The sequence below is a fragment of the Drosophila rhopaloa genome, unplaced genomic scaffold (assembly GCF_018152115.1).
Source record: "Drosophila rhopaloa isolate 14029-0021.01 unplaced genomic scaffold, ASM1815211v1 contig_2, whole genome shotgun sequence".
Taxonomy (NCBI): Eukaryota; Metazoa; Arthropoda; class Insecta; order Diptera; family Drosophilidae; genus Drosophila; species Drosophila rhopaloa.
Window position 1 is genome coordinate 6,781,895 of NW_025335083.1, and position 17,883 is coordinate 6,799,777.

The 17,883-nt window shown below is 42.1% G+C and overlaps 2 protein-coding genes across 2 annotated transcripts in view; one reads left to right on the forward strand and one right to left on the reverse strand.

Annotated features, from left to right (window-relative positions):
- Positions 1-17,883, forward strand: part of LOC108052737 (AF4/FMR2 family member lilli) — a 63,205-nt gene that overhangs the window by 31,799 nt on the left and 13,523 nt on the right. The window contains 5 exon segments of the mRNA XM_044460354.1: positions 5,421-6,195; positions 11,353-11,781; positions 12,102-12,414; positions 12,416-12,577; positions 13,360-14,043. Of these exon segments, the coding sequence (XP_044316289.1) occupies positions 5,421-6,195; positions 11,353-11,781; positions 12,102-12,414; positions 12,416-12,577; positions 13,360-14,043 (2,363 nt within the window).
- LOC108052740 lies at positions 6,693-7,892 on the reverse strand. Its single transcript, XM_017135216.1, has one exon. It carries the CDS (start codon positions 7,260-7,262, stop codon positions 6,897-6,899), a length of 366 nt encoding a protein of 121 aa, XP_016990705.1. The 5' UTR covers positions 7,263-7,892; the 3' UTR covers positions 6,693-6,896.

The following is a 17,883-nucleotide window of genomic DNA, read 5'->3' on the forward strand; positions in this document are numbered from 1 at the left end:
TTTGCGGTTGTCCATTGGTTTTAGTTAGCGTCCGTTCCAGTTCGCTATCTCTGTATTTTATTATTGGATTTTCCTCAAGCCATTACTAGGTCTGTCACTTGGCGATTTGGCGTTGACTGGTTAATCAATTAATTGTGGCAAGTTGGGAGAAATCACAAAATTATGGGGGTAAATCCCCTTATGACAAACTGAAATTAGGAACCGAAAAGATTTATAGGTCCCTTACAAATATGAATTTTTAAAACTTCATAAAAGGGATAAACCATATTTGTAAATTTTCCCATTAGTCTTGCAAATTCTGCAATCTGAACCAATTCTTGATTTCTTTTTTGTGATTCCGGTTAATTTCCACATGATTTTGTTGTGGCAAATTGCGATTCCCCTGAGATTGCAATCCCACAAAGATAAGAAATTTGTTCAACAGATATGATAAATCAAAAAAGTATACGATAGGCAAGCTGGGTAATTTTCGGGCAAGCCGCGTAAACAGTTAGATGGGAGATCTCTAATGAACTTTGAATTACTTTCACCCAATGTGGCAAACAACAATTGAACTGGAGCTCCAGAAAGTCGTACAAAAGGCCAGGCCAAATATTATCAGTGAAACGGGCACCACAATCTTTAACACCTTTTGATGATCTAATAAATGCGACATGATTTTCAAAAACCACAAAAAACGACCCAAAGAATTGGGAACAACAAAAGAGAGCAGAGGGGAAAACACACGCTGACGAAAACATCGTGAACCATGAGAAGGCCATATACGAGTACTAAGCCCCCTATATAGGAATATATACATCATCATCATCATCATCATCGTCACCATCATCATCATGACTAACATACATATATAGTTCAACTGGCACTTGGACAAACAAGGCGATAAGACCCCGCGACCAGAGCACAACACTTGAGATACAAGAAATCACGTAAAAAGGAAACTGAAACTGACTGAACTCGAGCTAAAACTGAAGCGGAGCAGAGCGATGCAGATACAGATACTGATAGGCCATCATAAATGTTTATCTATAAGAAATGTGACAAAAAACAAAGCGAATACAAACGGTCGAGTAAGAATGCTAAGGTTAAGTTCTTCGAGTGTACAGTAAACTAACTAAAAAGTAAAAAAAACAGGTAATCCTGAACTCGAATTGTTAAGAACACGGCCAATCTCTATCATCGGGTTCAATTGCTGATCGTTGCCGGCTATCAACCATCTGAAGATTTTTTTCTAATTGGACTTATAAACATTTGTAAATAAAATATTTATTAATTCCATCTATGCAAAGCTATAATTCAGTACCATATTTGGTTTAATTCATATTTTTCTCATTGGAACTTGAGACTTTTTTTAATGGGATAGCAGTTTATAAATTCCGATTTACTATTTAAACATATTTCATATTTCACAACAAGGGGTCACAAATAATGCTTTTAGCAAGATACACTCAAGCGCTCTAATCAATAAACCTCGCAACGACTATCAGATATAAAGAATAGAATAGAACGAGGCAAAAATAAATAGAGGGTAAATAGAATAGCCAGCCATTGAAGAGGCCAAGCGGAATCGAACTCGACACGAAATCGGTTCAGGGCCTTGTGCCGTAGATAGGCCGAATCGCTCCCATTCCCGCTGCCCTGATACCACAACCCGAACCTCAGCCAGAGACCCCATTTATCAGCGTGCTTCAATATTACCTTCTTGACTTACTGATACTCCTATATATATTCGGTTTATTTACTCCTCTTACGGAACAAGTCGGGAACAAAGGTTGAACCCTGTCGCTCTTTTGAGGAGGGGGCGCGATAACAACAGAGCAGAGTTTGCATAAAGGGCAAGGGGGAAGTCAGCTGGTCCGGCGCTTATTTGATTTTCAAATGAGGTCAAAAGAAATAATAAAATTCGGCTGATAAGCCGCACTCCCCACTTGGACCCTCAACTCTGCCATGAAAGTTAATCAGCTATCGATGATTGCTTGCGTCAGAGGTTAGCGTTGTTTTTTTTTTTGTTTTTTGGGGGATATTTCCCAAGGTCTAGACGGTCGAAATATGTGACCCTTCAGCGGCAGCTGTGTGGGTCAGAAATCGCTGGCAATTTGTCGCAATTCTAATTATGGCGTATTTGTATTTGCTGTCGATGTATAAAAAATGGTCACATGACAGGTCGGCAGCTGTGTTTGCCAGTATGCCGTATGAGTGTGTACGTATCGCAGCAAATGGCAATGAACTTCACCGCTCCCAGAACTCTGTGCACCCGCGCTCCGCCACTTTCTATGGTGTGAACATTAACGTGGACGTGCCCGGTCCTAAGTTTCGATGTCGGCGTCGTCTATTAGTACTATTGACACTTGCGCCGACCCAGCGGCGACCGAAATGCGGCCTGTCACCGTGCGGATCGCTCGCAGGTACTCAGGTATGGGCACGGTGGGGAAAAGACATAACGTCCAACTGGAAAAAGTCAACAGTGTCGCGCATGGCACATGTTGGGTCGAGGTTTCTACCCCCTCTCTTTCTCGTACCGCCCTATCGGGTCCGCCTTCCATCATCATCATCGTCATAATGATCTTCGGCATTCGGCATTCGACATTCGGCACTTAGCACCATTGCCACCAAGCGATGCCAATCAGGGGTCTATGGGGAGCTGGAGCTAAAGCTCGCTGACCGATGGAAGCGGAAAAACGATAGAGCGCACAGTGGGACGAAAGTGATCCAAAATTCAGGTATACAAGTATTGTAGCAGCTGTAAAGAAAATGTTTGCAACTATCAAGACGCGATCAGGGCCATCCTCTCCATCTTTATAAAAAATAAAATATAAAACCCATAGATTTGCAAAATTCGATATATTTAAAATCAAACTATTACTAAAAAACTGGCATATTTTTATTTACGGGAACATAGCTATGATAATTTATGTTATAAACTTTAAGAAAAATGGGAAGAGTCCCAATCCGGGCAAAAAAAATCATTTTAAAGATATCTCATAAGACTGTATATAAAGACATATTTACTGAGCTTGACTGATTCAAGGGCATACAGCCTTTACAATTCAACACAAATAAAAAGATATATATTTTCAAAGAATTATAAAAATTTTATCTTTCAGAAGAAATATATTTAATGTGTAAAATAATTTCTGGTACCATAAACACATTTTTCTCTCATCTTGAACTTTTTGAAATTCTGATTTCTTATTTCAAGTCGTGCAGATCACATTAAAATAATATTGTTAATTATGTTTTGTAAATAGTGTAAAATTCGCAGAACTGAAAACTAGACTAATCCAAATACGTTTGCCGTCCACTGTTCAACCACTTTGGGGCGGTTGATTTTGGTTTCTTTCTATTTTGTTTATTATATACCCGCAACTTAATTTCTATGCTAACCAATGATAAACTTAATTTTATGATAACGCACGGACAACTTATTAAACAGCATATATATACGCTATTTCGGGCTCCGAAATGAAGGGTGAAATTTGATATAAGGCAAATCGGCGGGGAACTTTTGTTCTGTTGACCAAACCCAATGCAATTCCGAGCCACGATTCTGGTTCTGTTTTGATTCGGGTTCCGATTGTGGGGATCGTAACGAGCTTAAAACTACAAATTGTTGTTAATTTCGCTTGTAAATATTTCATTTAATTATTTATGCTGTGTGCTTTGGCTGCCAAACATGCGAGCGAATGGATCTGGCACCAGCTCTGGGAGTGAGTACGGGTTTGTGGGTATGGCTTGGTGTCTGGGTCTGGGTATGGGACTGGTGTGGCTTCCATCAATTTACACCTACTGGCCGAGAGGGTTTCGATAGGCCGCTTATCCCCTGGCCTCCACCTGGCCGATAGGCAGGTAAAGGTCATTGCTTGAGCACGCATTGATACACGTATTTGCTTTTTAATTTTTGCCGGTTAAATTTCAATTAAATTATTTATGTGCGAACGAAAGTAAATAGTCGACTGTGGTTGAAAACAAATTGGGAATAAAAACCTAGGTAAATAAACAATTTTCATGCCCTGCCTGTGCGAGGAAACCATAAAAGTTAAATGTCTTAAAATATATTTATAAGAGTTTGTGCTTTGATCTTGCTTGATTTTTGGGTGCACACTATTTATTAACATACTCTTTTGTGTTTGAGTTCTTGGTTGACCATACAAGCCAAAAAAGGATCTTCTACACGATTATCGAGACATCAGAAAGCTTTCGAATTACTGTACCCTAAAAATAAATTTGAAAACCCTTCCTGAATTAATGCCATTGATGTTTTTAGTAGCCAAATTTGTCTGATCACCAAAAACTATTTCTCGAATACTCTTATTTAACCCCTACAGAGGTTCCCTTATCTCCAAGTTAAATGCGTACGATTGTTGCTGCCACCTAACTCCCCATTTCACTTGGCTTTTGTTTCGACTGTCTGGGTTTGCTGCTGTTTGTTTGTTTAATGATTGTTTTTTCCGGGCCCTGTAACTGTTCGAATCGCACTCTGCCGTACTGTACGCAACGTAGACGTGCACTTCGCGCCCCCTGGCTCACCCCGATAATTAGCTTAAGGGTTCAACGATGCAGGTCAATGGTTTTGTTAACATATTATAAGTTATTTTAACCTTTGGCCGATTTGCATGCGACGCAAGCCACGAGCTTTTTACACCACAATGTTTTTTACTCAGTCTATGGGTGCGTGTCATTGCGAGTGTGTTCTTGTGTGTGCTTATTGGTTCTACTATAAGTTGGCGTTAACAGTTTAAATTTCAATTTTTAAGAATTTAAAATTTATTTTACAATATTTTTGTTTATTTTGACAAGATTTGAGGTTAATATTGGCTAATTTTATCAAATAAATGTTTTTTTTAAGTTATTAAGGTATGGATGATAATACCATATATTACGTAATCGTCGAGATAGTGGGGTTATTAGAACCCATTTTTTATTTTCTTTGATAAATTGATTACATGAAGGAAAGGGTTCAAGCAATTGCTAGTATCACGTAATACAAGGGCAAACTCTACAAAAGTCCAAAAAACTGTGCACCTCTAAAAAGCTTTAAACTATTATAAAATAGTTTTTTATATACACAATAAATAAATATTGATCTTCTTCGATATTTACCCAAATCATAGCCTGGCCTCAGATTTTTAAACTTACTACAGTTATTACAACTTACAAGATGGTTCGAGAAGACTAACTATAAAGCTTTGGGGACTTTACTCTTCTTAGATTCCAAGACCTACGTTGAGAAATGGATCTCCTTATGCACATCTATTTCAAATGATTCCAATGAAATATATATTGCTTAAGAGTTAAGGAACTCTAATAAAATCTCAAGAAGTAGATTTGTGTTACACCAGCTAGTTAGCTTAAAACTAAGTACAGAAAACCCTTTTATTGCACTTTCCGACCATCTCACACTCTGTTTCTTCCACTTGCAGGTAACGCACCCACCGACATACTGCAGCAGAAGCCAGCCAAGGCCACCACCGCCATTGTGGGCGGTCGCAGCGCAGCCCAACCGGCGACCCACGACGACCAGCAAGCGGCCACGACAGCCGCTGCAGCCACCAAGCGGACGCACCTCGAGCGGCTGGCCAGCGATCTGCGGCAGCTGGGTCAGAAGGGCAGGAGCAGCAGTTCGGAAGGCCCCGTTTCATACACCTCCCTTGCGGTCACTGCCAAAATGCTGAGCGAGCGGTCGCTACTGCTCAGCGGTTATGGGGCCATCGAGAGTAGCGCCAAGAAGCTGAGCGAGGCGGCCACCGGTGGTGCGGGTGGTGGTGGTGGTAGTGGTGGTGCGGTTAGTCAGGCCGCCACGCCATCCACCGCCCATCTGGGTGCACCCTCCTCAGCTGCCTCCTCCTCGTCCTCCGCCGCCGTCACCACCTGCACCACCAATGCGAACACCACTGCATCCGTGGCTGCTGCCTATGCCGCTCTCTATTTGGAGAAGGTCAAGAATGAGAAGTTGTCGCCGTTGCAGATGGACAATCACAAGGATGCGCCGATGGTCACCATTCACAACAACAACAACAATAACACCATCAACAACAACAACAGCAGCAGTAGCAGTAGCAACATCAGCAACCACCAATCGAGTCAATCACAACACCAAGCACACCACCTGGGCCACGGCGTCAAAAGGGAGCGGCTCAGTCCAGGGAGCAACAGTAGCAGCCACAACGGCGAACTCACCGTCAGCTCATTTGCCAGGTGAGTTTCAGGGGACTTTGGCCAAAGTTGATTCATTCAATTGATATTGAATCACAGACTCGTGACATTACCTTGGTCTTTTGATCCCGTTTTGAAATGATTCAATTCATGACATCGAATAGCTTAACCAGTTAAAACACTGTGTTTAGATAATACTCATCGAAATATGCTAGATTATTTAAATTATACTAATTTAATTTAAATAATGTAAAAACTGATAATCATTGGAATATCCAAGATTTCTAGACTTTTTCATTAGATTGAATAATATAAAAAGTTCACTATCCACATTTTGAACCGTTTTAAGATATACGAAAATTCCTTGCGTAAAGCCCAATCTTTTATTTAATAAATATGAACTGGAACTGATAAACTTACGCAATTAATGCAATAATCATGAAATGTGAAAAAAGTTAGGAACGGGTTCCTGCAAAGTTTGGAGAGCAGTTACCTACCATACCAGAATTATAAGTCAAATTCGAGTTATACAAAATAGAACCAAATTGTAATTATTTTACCAACACATTTCATTAACATTAAATTTGTAGATCCTTTCTTCTCGTAATTAAGTGTTTCGGCTTTCCTGTTTAAATTTGTAGCTGTTAATTAAACTTGAACAATTGTAAAGCTGAGGGATAGCAATGTGATTAGTTTCCCTCTAATGCTTATCACCCGATTGGGTACGATAATAGAACCAGTCTCTAGTTGGGCTTTTTGTGCTCTTCGTGATCCTCATCCTCGGAGTGCTCCATGTGGCACCGCTCACTGTGCATGTTACTGTAATGTTCCCGCCGCATTTCCAAAAATCTCATCCTTCGCCGGAGTCGATGCTCCGCGGTTTCCTCGGAATTGGTGTCACTTTCGGCATCGGGCAGCGAAATGACAATCGAGGGGGCATTCGAGAGGTCGTGCCTGGAAGGATTGGTGGGTCGCAGGATGGAGGGCGATATGCTGACAGTGGTCGTGCCAATGGAGTCATCGCGACTGGGATCGTCCTGGCTAAGATCGTCCTCACTGGAATCGTCAAACACTGGCTCTGGCACACGATTTTTTTCCTTGTCAGTCATATTCTAGAGACTTGATATAAATATTATTTGATATTAGATCACATCAATTTCATAGCCATGTTGATTGGAAAAAGAGGATACATTTCCCCCACAAACTCGTTTCTAGGCTATTTATCAAGCGAATTCGACGGCTGTCGACGCCTGACAAATTAATTAACATTTTAATAAATTAATACCTCCAAAAGAAACCAAATCGATGTGGCTTCTGTTCGCAGCCAAAGTAAATTAATCAAAACCAAGAAACAAAAAGCAACGAACACGAATGTGTCTACACAAGAGCACGCTTCTGCTGTCAAAAAGAGGCAATAACAAAGAACCCGCCAAGAAAAGGAAAGAAAAACAACTTGAAAAACTTGAAATGTAAATACAAATAAGACAAAAAATTAATAAGGCCCAGACCACGACTGAGATAAAGACAAAAAGTGATTTGACAAGCGAAATCAACAGCAATTAATACCCGCAACTAAATTAATGGCGTTAAAGATTATATATTAACTAATATAAATAAAGGCAATTTATCTCCCGAAAGCAAACATGAAACCTAAACAAGCCTTAGGCCTCAGCACAGATGGATACAGAGATACTAGTTGGGCGAACGATTGGCCATATTAATATTAATGAGACATGCTAGTCCATCGCCACCTGAGGTGTTCACATCGAGCCACAATAGATTCGGATTTAACATATTCGATTCGCATCTTTCCGTGGGTTCCCCAATTCCGCTCGGGGTGGTCATCTCAAAAAGATTGGATTAGCCGCATATTATTCATAATTTATAATTGTCTATCCACAAATTAGGGAGGCTTATTAAGGCAGCTTGCAGATGCCTTAATACGATATGACAAATGAATGGCTTTAGGGCTGGGCGAAGATCTTGTTTGAAGACTATGTTTATATCATAAATATCGACGAATTAATGCAAATTTAATGCGAATACTCACCTGTTGGTCACATCTGATCAAATGTTTCCCCAGTTGGGACTTCCAGCATTATACATAGTTCTTGTCATAACTTGATTTTCATCACACCCATTCACAAATTCGATGTCTGCTTCATTCAGCTTATAGTTGACCTTTTGATGGTGTTTCTATTTTATTTATTAGATTATTTGCATATTTAAACTATAGTTGTAAAAGTATAAGAACACTTAATAGTCGAATTTCTAATTGTGGGTTTTAAAAGCTTTTGTTATATGTTTTTGTTGTGTGCCTATCCAAAAGGGTGCAGTATATCGGCATAACACAACAAATAAACACATTTTTTCTAGCTCTTTTGTCTCTTCGTTTTTTGTTTTGCTGAATTTTTCGTCTGCAAATTCTATAAATTTAAATAGATTCAAACAGTGCGTCTCACAAACAATATCTCTATTAAGTGGAATGTTTTAAATTCGATTTGTTCTAAGAACAAATAATATAAAATACAAGTTTCGGTGCGTTTGTGAATTTGGTCTCGATTTGATAGATAAAATCTATTTGTGGAATTCTTGATGTAAACTGTGCTGGAGTTTCGAACCGCACTGTATTCACATACACTTATTTTTATTAGGGACTTATCGGGTCTTGTGTAGGCGTAACAATAGACACCATTTGCATACCGAAGCGGGCACATGTTGTCGGTTGTATAATAAAAACCAATTAGGCATGCCACCAATCTAAAGATCTGAGCCAACCAAACCGTTAGGCACACATCGAGATTAGGTGAAGTTGGGGCTGGGGGATCAGTAGCAGTGGCCAACATAATCGCCACTATAAACCATTTTTTCATGGCTTTTTTTTTTGGTTGATCTGCTTGCTGTTCAAACAATTGCCAAGAACAAGCAACAAAACACAACTAAGTAGCTGCTACCAATCGCCAAAGCAATTTGCAATAATCAACATTTTTAACAAAACCAAAAAAAAATTACTAAAAAAGATACAACAAAATACGAGACAAAAAAGAACAACAGAGTTGTAAGCAGCGGAGGCAACAACGAACCGGCGAACGAACAAAATAACAGCAACCAAAAAAAATCGACAACCAGCAGATCACGATAAATCAATGGCAACAACAACAGGAACAACACAGGGAGCCAGCTGAGTGGGCAGGGGGCGGTACAGTGGCGGGGGAGGAGCGGTACGGTGGCTGGGCGGCAAGTTGCTATATATAAATTTGTGCCGCAGCCTCCGAAAGAGCGACACGACATGACCAACGACCAGCGACGACGACGTGCAGCACGAGTTACTCTCTTCTGGCCCGTTCATGCCACAACCACCTAGCCGTGTGGCATGCCACCAGTGGTGCGCAACAATTGGCATTAAAAAAAAGTTAGAAAATTAAAGAAACAGGATAGTTTTGTATGCCTCTAGTACTATTTTAGCCAGATAAAATGTTAGAAAATGTATTAATTTATTAACTATAGACGGCCCTATAAGTCATTAAGTTATGGTAATTCTCCTAAAGTAAATACTGCTTCCCAAACTAATTGCATTTTAAACTCTGACCAAAATATGTGTTAGTAATTTTTTGCATCCTTTTTTGCCATTCAAATACTTTTAAAGGTAAATTAAATAGAATGGAGTATGTGCCCTTGTACAGCATCCTTACTTAAGATGATGCTCTATAGGAAGAAAACGACTGTTGATATTCCTTGATTCAAGTTCGAACTTTAAGATAATCTAATAAGGTTTTTTATTAGTGAGATCGAATTATTATATTTTCTAATTAAATATAAAACTACTTAATCTTTCGTTTAATTTAGAAAACAAGAAGTATAGATTTGTGAATTTTGGTTTTAAATAAGAGTCCTAATTCGGAATGGACAACCCAAACTGCCACCTCTGGTGGCATGCAGTACAACGCTTTGGTAAAGCTGAAATAGAGGCAGGCACTTGCAGCTGCCACTGGCTGCCACTGGCTGCGGCATGGCGCGGTTTAGGAGGTGACCGCTGCCACTGCCGATCTGGCCAGAAATCTATGCTGATTATTTTCTTTTCGGCCAGCCTTGCCTTGCCTTGACTCGTGTTGGAGAGCTCTAGGAATGGCTAATGGGTGGACGTGGATGTGGATGTGTCTGTGGATGTGGCTGTGGATGTGGCTGCAGACCCAACGATTGCGCCATGTTGGTGGCATGTCTCCGGCGGTAGTTGCATATGAGTTATGGCCATGCCGGCCAGATTGTAGCCCACAAATGCTCGACATTGGTTAACATGGATTGTTTCGTTTCGATCCGAGAGCATCCAAAATGAAATTGTTTGGAAAATGTTCTGCGATCGTCTGAACAAGATTGAAAATTACCAAAAGAATTATGACTAGATAACCAAGAACATGGTCTTTAAAGGAAATAAACAAATTATAATTCAAGGAATAGTAGTATAAGCTTTATTAAATATTTTGTTGATCTTTTTTATATTTTGTATATATCAGGGAAATAAATAATGAATAATTAAGCAATTAAAAATTTGTATTTAAATATACAATAGGTCATTTTTTACACCATCATTATTTAATTAAACACAATTACTAGCAAATAAATAAATGAATCGGATTCTTCAAACTGTTCTATAATTGTAACACATTTATATCATTGAGTGAACTCTCCCAGGCTTCTCACTTGTATACCAGTTTATGGACTCCTTCCGCCAATCCTCTCCTTGGAAAACAGTTCCCATGTCAAATTGCATTTGTAATCTCATTATGCCCAATGCCTTGCCACTTCTCCAAAGAAATTAACTAAATATCAAAACGTCCAGATGACGCAGATCGCAGTCGCACCTGCTTGAAACTCTTGGGAGCTTTTTTTTTAGAAAAGAAGATCTCACGGAAGCCACTCATTAGCATGTCAAAAAAGCCAGGAGAACTTGGTTCAGATGCTGTGCGGAGAACTCAAAGAATGACAAATAATCCAATTGTATGCGACACCTATTCGGTCGCTGAATGGGAACTCTAGATAATTAAATATTAATGCAAATTTATGAGAGATCATGGGGTAGAATATAGTAAATTTACCATGCTGATGTCACACTCTACCACTTATGCAAAACCTGCTAAATGCTCCTCTTAACATAACTAATCCATATGTTTTCTTGTTTCTGTTTTTTACTTTTTGTAACAGATCTCGCAGCGCCACTCCCTCCTCGTCATCGTTTCGTGGTGGCGGCGGTGGTGGTGTCTCACCCAGCCAGCAACAACAACAGCAACAGTCCCAGCAGCAACAGCAACAGCAACAACAACAACAACGCCTTAGTCCGCCCAGTGGCCCAGCAACGACAACAACAACAACAGCAACATCATCATCATCAGCAGCAGCAGCCACACACATGCCGCTGCACAATTTGTCAACGAATTTGCTAAATAGCATTCAGCAGGCTGCTGCCAGTCAGCAACATCGCAGCAACAGCAACAGCAGCAACATCAGTGGCAGCAGCAACACCGCCAAAACAGAGGGTGCTGCAGCATCGAATGCCACGGATTTCTCCACCCGCAACTATTCGGACATCATGCGATGCCTGGCGGCCAAGTACAACAATACAAATCCCAATGAGTAAGTTTTGGCTCTGCCTTAAAACAACTAAATAGGTTATGGTACTAATCCTCACTGAAAGAAAATATTGGCAAAATGGCTTTGCATTGAATATGAAATGGTAATACTTTAATGACGAGGTTTTTGATTAAACCATTATTCTGTTCAGAGCATAAAAAGAAATCTGTGTAGCAATAGTAAGATACCAATTAAAACTTCAAAAATTCCGAATTAATGACCAATTTGCCAACATATTTTTTTCGGTGCAGGAAGACCACGAAACTTGTGAATTGTTCACCAATATTTCAACGTTCTTAAACTATATATTTTTTCCGGTGCAGCAACAATGCAACACGACGCAATTCCTACTACGACAGCGGCAACAGTGGCGGCACTTCGGCGGCCACAGCCAGCGGAGGAGGAGCGGCGGGGGCAGCAACCTCTGCCCCAAGTTCCGCCTCCACCAAGTCGGCCAGCAGCAACAGTTGCACCACCACCACTACCACTGCCAAGAAGCTCTCACCATCGGCCTCATCAGCTGCTAATGTTGCCCCCGTCAATCTGCCTAAGGAGACCAAAGTGAGTGTGGCCGGTGGTGCAGGTGGTGTGGGTGGTGCTGCATCCACTGGTTCGGCCCTGTCGCAGCTCGCCCCTCCCCCCCGCCACCCCATCGCCCACGGAGCAGGCCAAGAGCCAAATGGCCGCGGTGGTGGCAGCAGCGAGTGTCTCGCCGTTTATGACCAACTTTCTGCCCTTCTCGTCCGGCATTTTCCCGCCGCTGATAGACATGAGCAGCACTCAGGCACTGCTGACGCTGGTGAGTACTTCAAAACTGATTTTGTCCTAATGAAGCAAGAGAGGGAACAGCCAAGGACCACCCAATTAGTTTACCCATTAACGGTGGTTCTTCATTTATTGGGCACCTATTTAGGCACCTTGATTTGTATGAAAATAAAGAAAAATCGGAGATACTAGATTAAAACTATTTTATTTATTTTATAATCATTCAAATTAACAATCCATGTTCCATAATCCGAAGTCTCTAAACGTCGAATTGGTTTTATTTATTTTTTTATAATTGGCCAAATGAGTATATGTAAAATAATATATATTGCAAATTCTCTCTAACTCAAACTTTCTAGTGACATTTTGGAGGTAGGACCGATTGCTTAATGTCATGTTCAGGTCCTAGAGAAAGTTAACCAGAAGTCAAACTGTTCGGAAACACAAATTCGCTTACTCAATGTGATGTAAATTTCTGAGAACTTTGCCTGAAAAATAAAAGTAGACAACATTTTCTTCGTCATTTTAGTTTTGCCGACTGACAAAAATTGATTAAAAAAATTGCCTATACTTAAGAGTTTTGAATCAGATAAAAATAAACATTATATTAATATAGTAAATGTTTTCCAAATATAAATGTAACCCACATTGGGTTAAAAAAAATCGGTAATTAGAGATTTTTTACGGTATTTGGAAACTCTTAGTATTATTCTCACTGTTAGCCCATTTCTAAGCTTCGTTAATCAAAGTAATTTGTATACATTATTCCTTTTATAAAACCCCTTTTCTTTCTTTGTTCAATTTTAATCTCTGTAGGCGCGTGCTGTCAAAGATGCCGAAATCCAGGAGATTCTGCGCAGCAAGCAACATCGCTCCGGGTCGAATGCCTCGTCGCCCAGTGCGAGTGCGACGGGCACGCCGCGTTCCAGTTCCACTCTGAATGCCGCACTGCATCAGGCTGCCCAATTTGTTACACCCGCTCTGATCTACTCGGCGCAACTGCAACAGCAGCAGCAACATCAGCGGAAGCAGCAACCGCATCACGCTTCGCGGCAGTCTAGTCCACGTTCCACCAACGATTCCTCGACGGTGGCGCCCATCGGTGGCGGTGGCTCCTCGATTGCGTCGGCGGCGCCATTGGATTTGAGCTCCCAGCCGCCGGCCGCCAAGCGATTTAAGGCCGAGCGTCGCGCCAGCTCCACGGCCACCACTGCAACAACAGCGACCACTGGCTCATCTGCATCCACACCATCCCCGCCACCGTTGGAGCAGCACGACGAGATGAATTCTGGTAACGCCAACGCGGGAATGGGCTCGGCATCGGGCGAGGGATCGGGAGCGGGACCTGGATCGGGAACGGGACCGGGATCGGGAGCCGGGACAGGAGCTGGCAAGGCCCGAAGACGGTGTCAGGCGCAGAGCGAGGAGGTTAACTCCTGGTCCGTCGACGATGTGTGCGGCTTTGTGGGCGGAATTGATATATGCGCCGAATACGTTCAGGTAGGCCAACCAAACATAACATTCTCCCTTTTAGCCCATTTGCAGTTGATTAAGCAAAGAGATTCGCCGGAGAAAGGAGACTTTTGGCTGCAACTAATTGAGTTTTATGGCTTAGTTGGCAGGGGTAAATAAATTGGACCTTAGAAAGTAAACTACAAATTAGGTTGGGACTTTAAACATCACAGAACCATTATTCAAGATATTTAATTTTAAGAAAAACTCTGGAACCCTTTGATGAAAAATCGTTGTGGTATTGGAATTTTGATTTGTGGTATGATTTTGGTACTATACCAGACTAAAATTCTTAGACAAATCTATGATTGTATAAAATTGCCCTTACTGACATTTAACTACTGAACCTTGGTAACCTTTGGGATAGAAGAGCCCAAGCAATGAGAGTGGCATTTTTCAACCCATTCCAGGAGTCAAAGTTCATTTACCCATTGTCTGTCTATAGATCGTTTATTTTTTGCTGATTCTCTGCGGTTGTTGGGGGTTTCCTGCCGAAAACCGAACGAATGTCGGACAGCTAAGATTAACTATGTTTTGGGATTTGAACCCATCATGGCCGGACTGAACTCTCCTCCCTGGCGGCCATTAATATTCTGCCACGCGAGCTTCGGCCTAAACATAAACTCCAGATCCAGGTACGAGTTGCGTTGGCCAAGTTCGAGAGGAAAATGCTCCACATAGGCAGCTTTCAACCCGACTCGGAATGGTGGCCAGGTGATCTTTACGACCAGTTCCGGCAAGTTGAACGACTTTTGATCGGTCGGTCAGCCTGGGCCGGCTCTTGCTCTGGATCTGGCTTTTCCCCTGGCTTTTGGCTCTGGCCATGGCTATGGCCGTGGCTCTGACTTGCTGGCTGGCTTTTGCGGTCGACGATCGGTCAACGTCAGGCATCATTACCAGACCCAGTTCAGGATCTGCACTCCGAAAGGCCCCAACTTCACAACGCGTTAATGGAGTGAAAACATGGCCTGGGCTCGGTTCGATCGAGTAGAGCCATAGCCATGTACGCGAAGAGCTAACAATTAAGCCGGACTGGATGGCTGGATGGCCGGATGGCAGGACCCCGAGCCGAGCTCTAGGTGTTGACACATTTTGATGCATATTAGCCAGCGCAGATGGGGCCTTGAAAGTCGTCTAATTAGCACGCCGAAAGCGGCTTAGCGTGCATTCAAAGATGAACTAAATCTGCTTAAAAATAACATATCTGGCGAACTGATGATGATGGAACCAGTTTGGAGGCCGACTTTGACTCCTCCCCGAGGTTCGCGATAGACAAAAAGGCAATTGGCGTAATATTCAATTGAATTTATGGCCACAACGACACTGGTCGCTGGTCGCTGGTCGTTGATCGTTGGTTGTTGGTTGTTGGTTGTTGGATGCTCTTGGGCTCGGTCTTGGTCGCCTGAACACCTTTTGTGGTGCTGGTGCTGGGGCTGCAGCAGTTGCATGAACTTGTTCCGCCAGGCCAGGCGATAGAAAAGACCAGCCTCGTTTCTGTTTCTGTTTAGTTTTGTTTTTTTCCTTTCAGTCTTTTTGTCGTCGTTGTCGGTCGTTGAGATATTGTGGAGGTTGTAAATATTTAGTGCAGAGGTTGACTCTCGCAGGCCGTGGAAATCTATATGAAGACATTGAGAACTGGTTCAGTGACATTGTCCAACGACGACGACGACGACAACAACGTTGTCGCATCATGTTGCAGTCGTACGGCGACGGACAGAGTTGCAAGTGTTATTGATATTGCCTCAGTGCGACTCCACCTCCGCCCCTGTGGCACCCCCTTTTTCTAGGAGCACGCATGGGTGGCTCGATCCCTGCCAGGGTTTATTATCGCCAGGGCATTCGCCATAAAAATGCAGATGAAGTCATAAGTTGGACCCATCCCCAGTTTGTGCTCCTCTGCATTCTGGTTTGGCTAACGCAGCAGGATGCGATATTTTCTGCATTTTAAATGTTCAGATTTATGGCTATATTAAAGCACAATAATAATTTCTATGCGTGATCAGCGACACGAGCTGCGGGAGGGAGCCACAAATTCAAACCCCCTCCTCTGCCGAAGTTTGTCATGAATTATTGGCTGATTAAGTGCACTGAGGTAGCAGGTGGGTTGGCTCTCCGGAATGCGAGGAAACCTAAGAGGAGGTTAGAAATTTGATCGATAGAAGATGCCTAGATCACCGATGAAGATTTAAGCCATGGGTCTGTAATTTAGATTCGTTGGGTTAACCAAAAACCTTTGTACACAAAAAGACAAATTGAAATCAAATAATGATTTATTGTGCGATTATACTCACCAAGGGGAATATGGTTCCGTAAGGACTAATGAATACTAATGACTGTCCATCAACGTCCCACAAAAATAATATCATTTTGAAATGCTTACTTCTGTTTGGCTATCGAATCTCTAACCTCAAGAAGTAAGCACTAACTAGATTTATCCATTATATCTACATTGTCAGGAGCTACCAATCAATTCATTATTGTTCGCTCTATGATTAGCTAACTTTTGACTTAACATTTATTTATTTGAATAGTCCCTCTGTGCGAAATGTAATTAAATTTTGTGCAAACATAAAAGGTTGTCTTCCAACAATAAAATTGACTAATAAATACTTACCAATTTGAAAGATAACCAAATTTAATTGAGGTCTACGGACTCCCAATAGAACCGACTTAATGAGTATACAACCGTAACCCCTTAAACTTATTTAAGTTCACAATCAAGCCATTACCGACATCCCCATCTCATTTCTAAAGAAACTCAAGATGACGAATTTGCAATTTAAGGCAAAGCCCAGGCAAACATCTGTGAACCCATTTGCCTTGTCAATCTATCAGCATTCCGCCTTGAACTTATTTGGAGCGAATTAGTTTCTGTCGGTTAATGACAGACCAGGAATGTTCTGCTCAGCCCGAAACAAGTTCGGGCTCAAACCGAAGCTGTCAAAAGAAGTCAACGTAGCGGCCAACGCAGTGCCTCGAGAGTCTTGAACCCGAAGAAGAATCATCGCAGGCTCCGCCGGTTTTGGGTCTCCATCTCCATCTGGGCCCAGTGTACTCGCAGCTCTGATCTCTGGCACCGGGGCTCCCCTAGTACTTATTGTATTTGACATGCCAAATGCCAAAAGTACACGTAGGCGTCATAAGATTCATGACTCGAGCGAGTTGACTTTGCCTGTGCTTGCCCACGATCACTGGGATCTCTTGGATCTCCGGTTTGGTTTGGCTTTGTTTTTTTTTTTGTTTTTTCGGTTTCGTGTCGTTCTGTCGGTGGTACGTACACCAACGTGTTATTGTTGCCTGGGTTCACATAAATGTCAAGCATCGGCAACATGGAGATCAACTCCGCAGCTCTACATTTTGCACCGTGGCTAACGCCCCCGACAAAAGCGAGGCGAACTATGTCTCCAGTCGCAGTCGCAGTCCCAGTTCCAGCCCCTCTGCCCCGTTTCGTATGCATTTCAAAGTCGACCCTATTATTAGGCATAAGGTTTCAGCGTTCGAGTAAACATAAACAACGACTGCAAATCCACGTAGTCATCATCATCATCATCGTCTTCGTAGCAGTCTCATATTCAGCAAATGTCAAAAGCCCCGGCTAGGCTCGCACTTGTCACTTGAGCTTGGGCCTGGAGGTCTCCATTGCCATCTACAAACATTCGATTAGATGTCCCCCCTCCTCTCCTCCTCTCCTTTTCTCATTATTTGTTTATCTTAATTCGTATTAAAGTTAGATTTTTTATCGCGCAGTCAACTCGTTACTTTGGCTCAGGCCGGGGCTCCAAGTCCGGGTCCCGACTTTGGAGTTGGGTCCCCAGTTGGAGTGCAGCC

What these genes read in the sequence shown, in the direction of transcription:
- LOC108052740 (XM_017135216.1), bottom strand. Translation starts at nt 7,262, where the DNA reads ATGACTGACAAGGAAAAAAATCGTGTGCCAGAGCCAGTGTTTGACGAT.